Genomic DNA, 13,715 nt, shown 5'->3' with positions numbered 1-13,715 from the left:
ATAATAAATATACAAAGAATTGTTTGATATATTGATTGTTGTCTATAACTATCTATAAAGATATATATAATTGCAATTATTTATTGAAATAGATTTGATATCACAGGAAAAAATTCTGTGCCAAATATACTTGTACGCTATCTATATCTTATATATATATAGTTTGGGAATATCGAAGCGAGAGTTTTGATATTGTGGTCTCTTTTGGCTGAGTGGTAATCTATAAATCTAAACAATAGAATCTACCTGTTATATTTGAATTATTTTTGAATCTTTATTATTTTTAGTTTACTATCAAAATTGTATTAAACAGTTTTGTAAAATAATAATTATATTTTTGAAGAATTCTCAAATTTTTTTTTGAATTATTATTCTAAAATGAAAAAAATAGATTTTATTATATATATTTTATTTATTAAGAACTATTTATAAATACTATTATAAAATAATTGAAATCTAATTGAAAATAATCTCTAGAATATTCAAAAAAATAATACTATTATTATCAATATTTTTACTATAATATAGAAAATAAAGAATATACTAATTGAATAGAAATTAAATATAATTTTATTATACTATTATTATATAGATATTCAAGATTATCTATTGAACTAATATATTATTTTCTAAATATTTTTTTTATATTTTTTTTGGGATCAAATTATTTAGATAATTATTCCTTTTTTATTTCTGATAAATATAAATAGTATTATAGATATTATCTATATAGATCTCTGACTTCTATATATTGTATTTAGAAGACTATTTTTTCTATTTGATATAAAAATAAAATTTTCTCTATATTTATTTTTTATTTCAAATTTTTTCAATTTTCAATTTTTTGTTTTTATTTAAATTTGGTAATAATAATAATTTATCTATTTTTTCTCTTATATTCTATTTATTTAGAAAAAAGATAGAGAATATATTATACAATTTTTTATATTTATTTAATAACTATAAATAATATATTTATAGTTCAATTTGTTTTTGGATTTGAAATAGATCAATTTATCAGAATAAAAAATTTTTTATTTAATTTTTGAAATACAAATTCTTGATAAATAGTTTAATCAATTTATTTTTTTTATAGAATCTCTAACAAAGGATCTAAAAAATAATATAATGAAGCTATAGAGTTTATCTCTTTCGGTGAAGCTATTGATCTTTATACTTTGTATCCGATTTGATACTATTTCTTTCTTGAAGAAAATATATAAGAAAAAGATTGAATAGCTTTATTTGTATTATGCTGATTGCTTGAAGATTCTTCAAGAATCAGTCTCTTTGTATATTCTACTAAATAATCAAATTGATTTTCTGTTCTTTTTCTTCTATTATTCTCTTATTTAATCAACAAATACTAATTTGTATCTTAGTACTATTACAACTCTGATTCTTTTTCTTTGATTATCTGAGAAGAATAATAGTATTCTCAATCTATTACAATTTTATTATTGATTCTGAGATCTCTATTGAAATTGTATTGATAATCTAGCAGAGATTGTATTTGATTTGTATCTGATCTGATTCGATCTCTGAATTTGAGATTGAACTGATATCCAAGATTGATATTGAAAAAACTGTTTATAATAGAACAACTAGTCTGGATATCTCAATTTGAGAATAAACAAAATAAATTGATCTTGAATCAATAGCAGAAAATTCTAGTAAAACTGACAAAGATAAAAATAAAGTATTTGATTTTTTTGAATAGATTTTTAGAAAATAAAAATATTAGAAAAAGATATTTCAGAAAATAATTGAAAACAAAAAATATATTAGATTTTTTGAGAAAAAAATTTGAACAGAAATTAATTCTTTTATTTTGTTTTGGTATTGATTTGTATCTGAAATTTAATAGAATTAAGAATATCAAATTTATAAATTTTATTATCAAATTTATATAATAGAAATATAAATTCTGGATTAACAATTTAAATATTATTTTTGAAGATAATTTTAGTATCTATTAAATAAATAATATCAAGATTAATAAAATAATATAATATCTAGATATCTATTGTCAAAATAAATAGATATTGTATTATATCTAAAGATAGTATAATTTGATTATAAATATATAAAAATATTTTTTAGAATAGATTCAAAATTTTATTTATAATATATAGGATTTCAAGAGAGATATTTGTATTGAATATGATAAATTTTTGATAAAAATTCAAAAAGAATCTATAGAATTTTTATAATCAGCTCAAAAATCATAAATATTATCTGATATCTATATCTGAGAAAGAATATATTATAAAATTTTGATCTAAATTGAATTAATATTTTACTATTAGAATTGAAAATAATATATATTTGGTTTCTATTATAAAAGAATAATAGATTGATATTACTAAAAAATATTAATATTTTATAAATTAAAAAAAATAGTATCTAAAATATAAATATAATAAAAAAAATAATAATTATTATTCTAATTGGTTTTGGAACTAGAATTGATCAAAATATTTTTTAAATCAATCAAATCAAAAAACAATAATTTATTTTATTTTTCAAAATAATAAAGAATTGATTATAAAATTGTGAAGGGCTAAGACCAGATTTAATTTCAACAAGACATTGTCTGCAAACTATTATTGTCAAACTTGAAGAAATATAAATATATAGCCAACACAATTTGGATACAGTATAGCTTCGGTGCTATATTGTTCTGTTCTGACAGTATATAGAATAAAAGATAAATACAACAACAAGATTATATAGTATATATAATTCTATATTGGATTCTGATCTATTATAGTATTCTTCTCTTTCTATATAGATATAAATAATCTATTCAATATAAAATATATTTTACTAATCTTTTCAATAGAATCTGATTTGTAGTCGAAATATTACTATATTTGGTCTCAAATATATCCAAAGTATTATATTTGTCTATATTCTCTAGAAGCTTCTATATAGATTCTATATAGTTTGTCTACTTTACCAATATCCAATATTTTTTGCGCTTTGTATATACTTTCAGTATCTTATTTATTTGCCATTCTAATTCACTATTGATCTCAATCGGAGAAAATCTTGAATCATCAATAATCTGTATAGAAAGCGGATCTGAAGTAGTTGGTCTAATAAGATTGATATAAAATATTGGATATATATCTTCTGATATATCAAGTTTTATTGTATAGAAGAATAGAATCTCTAATATCTTATATTGTATATACAGTCAATCTAGTTTTTTATATAATTTTACTAAATAAATATTCTTCAGATTTATCTATACTAGATTATTTTTTTGTAGATAGATACTATTTGATATATTCTATTAATACTATTCTGCTGTTTCTTCTGTGCAAATATTATAGCAGTTTGTATTTATTCTGTTATATCTCAAATCCGATTTATCAATATTTTATCTGCAAGATTAGAATCTGTTATTATTGATATATTTTCTTTGATTGTTGTTATAGAATCTATATTATAATTATATATAAAGAAAAATAAATTTATTTCTGTCAATCTGATATCACAATTGTTGATTGCAATTATTGTTACTGACAGTAAATCTATTTAGTTATTCTATATATAGTATATAAATATATACAATATTTATTCAATTTTCTGATTTATATATTCTGTTGATCTATTAGTCTATAAATAGAAAATAGTTGATAATTGTTTCTAAATCTATAGTTTCTCATAGACTATTCTTCAGAACTTATTTACAAATTGCTGTCTCTAATTATTTACTATTATTTTTAGTAGATTATAGTATAAATATAAATAATATAAAAATATTTTAGCAATTGTATTTGATATAGTAGAATTTATTCTGATAAGAATAATATTCTTTGTAAATCTATTTATAATTATTAGACAATTTGTTTTAGAGTTTTTTTTGCTATTGGCAAATTGGTAATAAAATTTATAGAGATTTTGGTCCAAATTTGTTATAGAATTAATAATAGTTTTAATAATCTATATTTTATGTTTTGCTATATTGTTATTTTTCTGTATATTATACAATTCTATACAAATTTTTTTAAATTATATATCAATTTAGATCAAAACTATCTTTATAATAGTATTATAAATATAGTATTCTGTTCTGGATATTTATTAGTGACTGAATTATATATTTGTTGTATTATCTATATATATATAATATTTCTGAATCAGATATCTATATTCTATTTTGATATTATAGTAATTCTCTTTTATTGAATTTATATTTATCTAGATTAATTTTTGTATCTGTTTCGACTGAGATTTGTTTTTGTCTTTGTTATAGTATAGTAATATATTTCTGATATATTATTATATTCTTGTATCTAGTTTCTTTCTATAGTTGTTATATTTTATTATTTTGAAATATATCAATTAATATCTCAAAATCAATTATCTCTGATTTCAGAGCAGAAAATATTTGTATTATTAACTATATTATTATTTTTGATATATTCTTGAATAGTATACAAAATCTGTATAATATATATTTATTATCTGGATTCTATAACTAATCTTGTTTCTATTGTAATAGAATATCTAATTGAATAGTTTATTTTTCAGAATAGTAATACAATTTGAAATCAAACTTTTCTAGTAGATTAATTCAATATATTTGCTATTCAATTAGCTATTGTTTCTTATAGAAATATTGGAGATTCTTATAGTTTGTAATAATAATAAATCAGAATACTATTTTCAATTCTAATTTTTATTTCTTTAATATTTATATAATCAAAAACAATTTTTTGTTATATATTTTGTAATTTATCTCTACTAAGAATAATTATTATAAAAGATAAATACAGAATCTTAAAAATCTGTTTTCTTATATTTGAGAAAATATATCTTTTATAGTCTATTCTGATATATCTGTTTTCACTATTGTTTTCTTGCCAATTTTGATATACACTAGAATCAATATCAATATAAATAGATTCTTTAGTTTCTCAAATCTATATTGATAAATTTTGTTCTATTGAAAAACTATATTCTTTTTTATTAGAACAATCAATAATTCTGTCAGATCTGCAAATTCTGATATAAATATTCTATAGAAATTGGTGAAATCAATAAAACTTTGAATTTTCTTTGTTATAGTAAATATTAATTATAATTTGATAGTTTCAATCTTTGCTGAATCAATTGTTATTTCTTCTTCAGTGTATAGAATATATTTTAGATATTTTATTTCTATTTGCTCAAATTCTGATTTTTTGATATTATATTGCAATCGGTTTGTTATAGTTTTATAAATATTTTGTATATTTTCTATTAATAATCTGCTAGTAATCTGTTGAAATAGATAATAATATTGTCTATATATATAGATACAAAAATATCTAAATATTTATATAGTATTTAGTTGATATATCTCTGGAAAATTGTTGAAGCTCTGATGAAATTAAAAAATATTATATTCTATTTATAGAATCTATATTATATTTGAAATATAATTTTATATTCTTTTTTTAGTTGTATTCTAATTTTATAAAATACCGTAATAATATTTAGTTTAATAAATTATTTTGTCTTTGCTATATTCTATAGTATTTTACAAATTAGTAGTAGAGAATAGCAATCTTTAATTATTAATTTATTAAGTTCTCAATAATTGATATAGAAATAGATTTCTCTATCTGATTTTTATACTAGAATTATTGATAATAAATACAGCTGATAAATTATTTATCTATATAAAGTTTTTGTTCAGCAGCTCTATTAAAATCTTTTGCAATACTAATAGTTTCTTTTGATTTATTTTATAAAAAGAATTATATAATAGAATAATTTTATTCTTTTTGTTATTCTATTTCAACTGAATAATATAATTTGTTTCTGATTGATTCAGAGACAATTTATTAGTAAACTATTGACTAAATATATTTAGTTATAATCAATACTATTTTGAAAATTTTTCTTTCAGATTTATTACTATTTTCGGCTAAAATATTTTCTCAATATTATTTATTATAATTTTATTAATTTGCAATCAAAAATCTCTCAAAATATTCTTGAAAATATTGCAGAATTTTATAATATTTATTTCAATAATCTACAATCTTTCTATTTTTGTAGATTCTATTGACTTTAGAATTCTATTTCAATATTTTGTTTTTGTTCTATCTCTTATAAAAATATTAATATATTCCAGATTTACTAAATTTTAGTATTTTATATTTGATTTTCAGAGTTTCTCTAGTATAATTTTTTCTGTCTAGTCTAAAATAATATATATAAATATATAGAACTATTTATATCTGTAGATATCTATATCAAAGTATATTGTATATATAATTTGTTTTTGATTCTGAATTATACTATCTAAAAATAGTTTTCTTGATAATTTTATATATAGAAATATAAATTTGTTGAATAATTTCTTATTGATAATAGTATAGCAATTTGATCCACTATCTATCAATTCTTTAACAAACTATTTCTGATTTATATTAATATTGATATAAAATAGAGATTCAATTTTCTTATTCAATTTCTTAATTTTTTGAAGTTTCTATTCGCAATTTAGAATAGAAACTATTTTTTTCTGATAAATTTGATTCTATAATAATTTTGTTCTTATTTCTATTAATTGATACTATATATAAGATTTTTGCTTTTTATATTTATTTCAGCTCTGAATTATAATTCTTTTTTGGCTCTTTTTTTACTATAGTTTTGATAATCTTTTTATACAAAAAATTAATTATTGATTAAAGAGAATATCAACTAATCCGGTATTGTGATTTTCTATAATATAGACAATATTTTTTTTTGTATATTTAAATCTTCTCTGATCCAATCTATTTTATTTATTTTGTTCAAAATTCTTTGTTATTCAATATTGATTTATTTGAACTATAGTATCAATTTATTTTCTATATAATAGAAATTCAATCTATTTTATAGTTATTCTATTTAGAGATATATAATTTATTTATTTATTCTATTATAATATTAAGAATATCTATATCAAAACTGATTTTATAAAATTGAGAAATCAGATCCAAAAAAATAGCAGAAATACTGCAATTTATCAACAAATTTGTTATTATTTTATTAAAAATATTAAAAAAATCTGTTGTTTGATTTTATCAGATCAATCAAAGATATTTATATTAGCAAATTCTTTTTCTATTTGGAAAAGTGTCACGGGATCCCTGACAATGGATCTGAAGGATGATACGGTGAAGCTATAGAGCTTACCTCTTTCGGTGATGCTACTGATCTTCACGCTTCGAACCCGATTCGACACCGCTTCTTTCTCGAAAAGGCACGTGAGGAAAAGGTTGAATGACTTTGCTTGTATTATCCTGATTGCTTGAAGATTCTTCAAGAATCAGTCTCTCTGTACATCCTACTAAGTGATTGAATTGATCTTCTGTTCTTCTTCTTCCATTACCCTCTCACCTAGTCAACAAGTGCTAGCTTGTACCTTGGTACCGTTACATATTCACTACCATAAATTAACATAAATAGAACTATCATCCCCCGGCCTAAATAATTAGAACTATCTTTATTTATTTCAACTTTAACAATCTGAAAAATTCCTATTTGGAACAGTTCCCCTCTGTACTAGTCTTCAACACAATTTTTTGGATTTTTTTTTAAATATATATATATATATATATATACTACTAATACAGTACAGAAGACTCAGAAGAATTTACAAATCCATAAAACTAGTTTACAGTCTATAGTACTGTCTCCAGCAGTATCCGAGCAGTCTATTCAGCAATTACTAGCACCAGTGCGATAATATCAATTTATCTATTCTTTATATAATCAGATAGAATAATGTAATCCACAGCCATTCGGAACACACAGTCTAAAATTGTGTCCTTTTATCTATCTACCAATTTCAATAATCTACTATACCACCAATTTATTCTAAATCCCGGCAAAAATCAACTAACAAGAAGAACAAGATTTTATTAGCTCTTGATAATATTAAAAATAGCTGTATCAAATCTCTCTATAGAACAGTGAAACTATATAAAATACCGTTTAAAATACTATATATATACAGTCAAATATTATATATAGATAAATATTTCTCTGATCATAAACTGATCCAATATAAAGAAAATTTGTTGAATAGATTTTTATAAATATATATAGAACAGTATTTAGATCTGCTACTGTAGAAAAAAAAGATTAACATTCTGCTAACTATATACAATAATTATTTTTTGTTTACTATTGATACCAATTGATTATTGAATATTGTATAATTTTTGTATATATTTTTCAAGATACTATGACTATTAGTATATTTCAAATAAAAGTCTGAAGTTGTTTGGAAAAATAATTTGTATAATTCAATATATAAATAATAAAAATAATATTAAGTTGAAGAATATTTATAATTTTGATAAAATTGATTTTATAATAATTTATATTAACACAAAAAATAATTATTCAACTGAATATTATAGTTGATAATCAATTCTATAGCCTGAGAATCATAAACAGATTATTATTATTAAAATAATTTATATAGATAGTTTTTTAATTATTACTATATAAAGTTTTTGAATATAAAATTGTTATTATAGATTGATTTAATAATCTATCAAAAAATTAATAATTTGAGATTTCTAACATAATTCCCGGCCGAGCGGTTAATCTATAGCCATTAGATTACATCATAATCGATTACTTCAACCAACACCCATAAATTTAGCTGGATATAACAATTTTTACATATATTGATCTTGTGGCCAATCTCCTTATATCCACTACTACACCTAGGTAGAGCCCTTATAGCCGATCCAGCTGCCTGGTTGGGCAGTTTGCTCTGTATATACAAATCTACTTGAATAGCTTTATCTAGCGATTTCAGCTATTGAGCAAACTGTAGATCTTCTTCGACGGTTAAATTCTCTTTTTAGGGTATCTGTCTGTAGACCGATTGTGTTTCTGGTGTTTTTTTTTATTGGCTGTATAGTAATCGGTATTCTTCTTTGCTAGTAAAATACTGCTGTGTAGTGCTAGAATGTATTCTTTGATTATCTGGTCTAATATCCCTTTTGATAGATTTGAAGAACTATTTGACTGTTGTTTTAGTAGATCTTTTAGTATAGAAGTTTGTTTGAATAGCTGAATAGTGGTTTTTGGTATTTGTGGTATAAATTTGCTAAATCTGCTGTTTGACCGGCTGCTAGGTAGTGATAGAGTTTGTAGTGAGATATTGAGTTTGTTAAGTATTTTTTTAGAATTTAATAATACTAGATTATTTGCTGCAAAATTATTTTTGATAATAGAATTGATTAATTGGAAAATTTCTAGCTATATATACTGATAATTGTCTAAAAAACCAAATTTATCAATATAGTTATATTTTATATAGATAAAATTGCTTATAAAATAATTATATATATATATATATATATTCAAATATTGCAAAACGATCAATATTTAGTGATTGTAATAAATAGAATATATATATTTGTATATAGAATAAAATACTTTTTTAGTTAATATAAACTAATTTTATCAATAATCCAACTATTATTTGAGATTTCAAATTGCCAATCTTTTGATAATTTATCAAATCAATTAATCTGAACAATTCTATTCTTAAAAATTATATATAGTAATAATAAATAGCTATCTGCACAAATTGCTTTGATTACAGTAATCTATTCACAATTCTTTGACTAAAGAAAAAATCTCTGACTATAGTATTTAATATATATAACAATTTTCTGATTCGCAATAAAATCTATTACAAATTCTATTTTATCAAAATTGTAGATATTCTCTAATTATATACTATTTTTGTCAATTATATTTTGTACAGCTGTAAACTATTATTGAATCAATTTCAGATCTTTATTTAAAATTCTTTGATAATTATATCTTTGCAAAAAATATATACAAAATTTAGAACAACAATTAATAAAAATTAATAGCCAATTCTTTTCAACAATAGATAGAGAATAGCCACTATATACAGCAAAAAGAATATTAGCTATTTTTCTATAGTTGTTTATCTAGATACTGCTCTATATATATCTATAGAGATTATCTATTCAGCAAGCAAATCCTTTTCGAATTGAATCAATTTATAACTATTTGGAAATATATCAGTGTATAAAATCTGGCCATAAAAAATATATATATAGTATAGTATAGAGGATTTTGTATAGCTTAGCAGCTGTATAAATACATTTGATTCGGCTATTTTTGATATTATTAAAGACCAATAGAATCTTGCTCTTTTGATTGATAGATTTCAGTAAAGATCCAGTGCAAATTGGTGGTATGGTATATGGTTGAATAAAAAGAGATGGAATAAAGACACAATTTTAGATGAGGTTAACTGCTCGGCCGGGAATTATATTAATAATGATTGAATTATTAATAAAATTACTATATTAATTACAAAAACTATTTATTATATTTATAAATTTACATTATTAAATTTTAATAACTATAATACTTATTTTATATATTAATTCAATAAAATTTATATAGAAAATATAATTATCTTAATAAATTTGATTTTTTGAATAACTATCAATATATAAAGTAGAGATTTTTCAATCAAAAACTATTTAAAATAATTTTACAGCTAGTAATCTAGTATGAATTAATATCAAAAAAATATTTTCAAAATTCAATCTCTTTATAAATATCTATAAAATTAGCCAATAATCAGTCAAATAGTAGATCTAGTCAATTTATATCAAAGATATTTAAAACTATAGTTCAACTACAAAAAAATATTTCAATATTCAAAAATCTATACAAACAATAATCTAATAGCTTTTCAAAATCATCAAAAACTATATTAGATTAGATTATCAAAAATTACTACATAGTACTATATAACTGCACTACTAGTACAAAAAAATACAAATCTATATACAGTGAATAAGAAAAAATACCAGAAATATAATCGATCTAATAGATAGATACTATATAATAGTGATCTTACAGTTGAGAAAAATATATAGCATTCTCAGCAACTAGATTTGTTTGATAAAACTATTTAGATAGATTCGCATATGTAGAATATACTGCCTAATTAGACAGCTGGATCGGCTACCAGGATTCTGTCTAGCTATAGTGGATATAGAAAAACAGACCACAAGATCAATTTATATAAAAATTGCTATATTGGTGAGAATAATCGATTTTGAAACTCTAATATAATAGAGTGTTCCAAATAGCTATATATTCTGGATGGCTGTGGATTATATTATAAAGCAAATTGATATAATTGGAGATAATTTAGTAAATATAGAGATATTTTGATTTAAATCGTTTAAAACTATAGAGAACAGATGGATTGCATTACTTACTTATATATATTATTTGTTGACCGGTCATATTAATAATGATAGATATATCAGAGTATATTTCAGAAACAGTAAAAAATATATTTTTATCAATCAAAAATAAATAAAAAATATTCCATTTCAATAGCATTTTTAATCGATATTGTAAAAAATTGAAAAATAAAAAATAGAAAATTTTGATGAATATAGATAAGAATAGAATATCGGAAGTGTATTCAGATATACAATTTTTGATATAATAATTTACTAGAAAAGTTTCTCTTCAAAATACAAAAATATATAATATAATTGATAAATATTTGTTTATATATTTTCAAATAAAAGAATAATAAATTTCTAAAAATAATGAAAATGTAGATCTAAACAAAACAAAGATTCAAAAACTAATATAAATTTTAATATTTCTATTAACCTATATTACAACTAATTCAGTATATCATCGGGATCAGAAAATTGAAAATTGAAAATTCTTTGCCATGCAGTCTAATTTCCTATATTATATATTCAGAATAGCTGCTTGTTCAGTTTCAAGATATTTCGATTTATTTGGCTTATATATAGTAAATTGCAATTTCAATTCGAATAGTAAATAAAATATAAATCGGTATAGTTATTGATTGATCTATAATATATATATAATAAATTAACTATTATATAGTTTTTACCGTATATATAACAATATATTAATATATATCTTCTGCTCCGACCCAGTATATACCAATATATCATCAGTTCACTGTTGTAGAATCGCTAATACAATAGATATATTGTAATACTGTATTTTATGAATCCAGTAAATCAAGATTTTTTTCCGAACAGAATTCAGAGCAGCATTAGAAAATTAACAGCTCTTTATCGGTTTCTATTCTGACAAATATATCTGCGGAGAATATTATATAGCATCTTGAAATAACAGAAAAGCACTAATAAATTAGACTTTTCAACAATATATGCAGCTTCGCAGATTTGAATAATATTACTTCCATCGCATTGAAAATATTTAGATATCTTGGTATTGTTAATATATTGTATATAAAAAAATAAAATTCTTATTATTTGGCCGTTTTGATATTCAATTGTGGCCCATCTATGGGCATATATCCGTGGATAGACTGTTCCCCATTAGATGGATTAGTTACAGCTAGTTAATAACGTAATTCCCGGTTGACCTGCGCACCCGGTTGACCAGCGTACTCTACCAGAAATCGCGTCCTTCTACCAACCCTTCTAATTCAATCACTTACCATGCCACCAAATCGCAGTGGATCTAGCCATAAATTGGCCAACCAAGAGAGCAAGATTCTATTAGTTCTATCCGATTTAAAAGAAGGCCGAATTCAGTCCCTTCGCGCAGCCGCTAGACTATATGAGATACCGGAGAGTACACTGTATATCTGTGTGTCTGGTACACAATCTCGCGTTGACCAGCGCCCAAATCGTTATAAGTTTATCCAATTGGAAGAGGATTCGCGTACTGAATAGATAATTTCTATAGATATGTGTGGGGCAGCCTCCAGGCCCTCTAAATTGCGAGATATGGCCAATATTCTATTTGCTGTGTATAATAACCAGCTGCCAACTACTGTTGGTAAAAATTGGCCATCAATCTTTGTTAACCACTGTTCTGAGCTTCGCATATATTTCTCGCGAAGATATAATTATCAAAGAGCTCTAAACAAAGATCCGAAATTGCTCTGACAGTAGTTTGCAACTATACAGTATATAATCGATGAGAAGAATATACAATCAGAGAATATCTACAATTTTGATAAGATTGGCTTTGCAATAAATCTAACCTCTGCGCAGAAAGTAGTTATTAGAGCAGAATACTATAGACAGAGATCTATTCTATAATCTGATAATTGCAAATAGATTACTGCAATTGAATCTATCTATATAGATAGCTATTTACTTTTGCTATATATAGTCTTTCAGGACAAAGCCTATATAAATAGCTGATTTGATAATCTACTGAAAGACTAGTGATTTGAGATCTCTGTCAAAATTGAATTACTGATAAGATTGATCTATAATAGTTATAGAAGATCTTTATATTATATATCAATAGCTGCAAATATAATAGATATTGTTTATTGATTCTTGATAGCTATAGTAGTTATTTTATATCTTAATTTGATCGAATCTATATAGAAAATAATATTATATCTCTTTGTATATCTGTCTATTTATTATATATTCTACAATCTCTTGATATTGAATATTTTTGCAGTGTTTAAATATATATATAGTTGTTTTATAAATAATTCTTTCTATATAGAATATAATTATATCAATAAATTTGATTTTCTAGAAGACTATTAATATATATAATTAGAAATTTTTCAACTAGATATTATTCAAAATAGCTTTATAGCTATTAGTCTAATATTACCAATCGATGCAGAAAGAATTCTTTCAAAACTG

At 22.0% G+C, this 13,715-nt stretch overlaps 1 protein-coding gene across 1 annotated transcript; it reads left to right on the top strand.

The window, feature by feature from the left end:
* Positions 1-12,536: 12,536 nt before the first annotated feature.
* N7469_005194 (uncharacterized protein) lies at positions 12,537-12,773 on the top strand (the record flags this gene model as incomplete). Its single annotated transcript, XM_056644114.1, has 1 exon — positions 12,537-12,773. The coding sequence occupies one exon, from the start codon at positions 12,537-12,539 to the stop codon at positions 12,771-12,773; it is 237 nt and encodes a 78-aa protein (XP_056500928.1).
* Between the last annotated feature and the right edge of the window lie 942 nt (positions 12,774-13,715).

The sequence above is a fragment of the Penicillium citrinum genome (genome assembly GCF_028827155.1).
Source record: "Penicillium citrinum strain IBT 23319 chromosome Unknown utg000004l:1.0-2404223.0:1.0-2405248.0, whole genome shotgun sequence".
NCBI lineage: Eukaryota > Fungi > Ascomycota > Eurotiomycetes > Eurotiales > Aspergillaceae > Penicillium > Penicillium citrinum.
The sequence above is the reverse complement of the archived record's forward strand: the minus strand, read 5'-3'. Positions and strand labels throughout refer to the sequence as shown.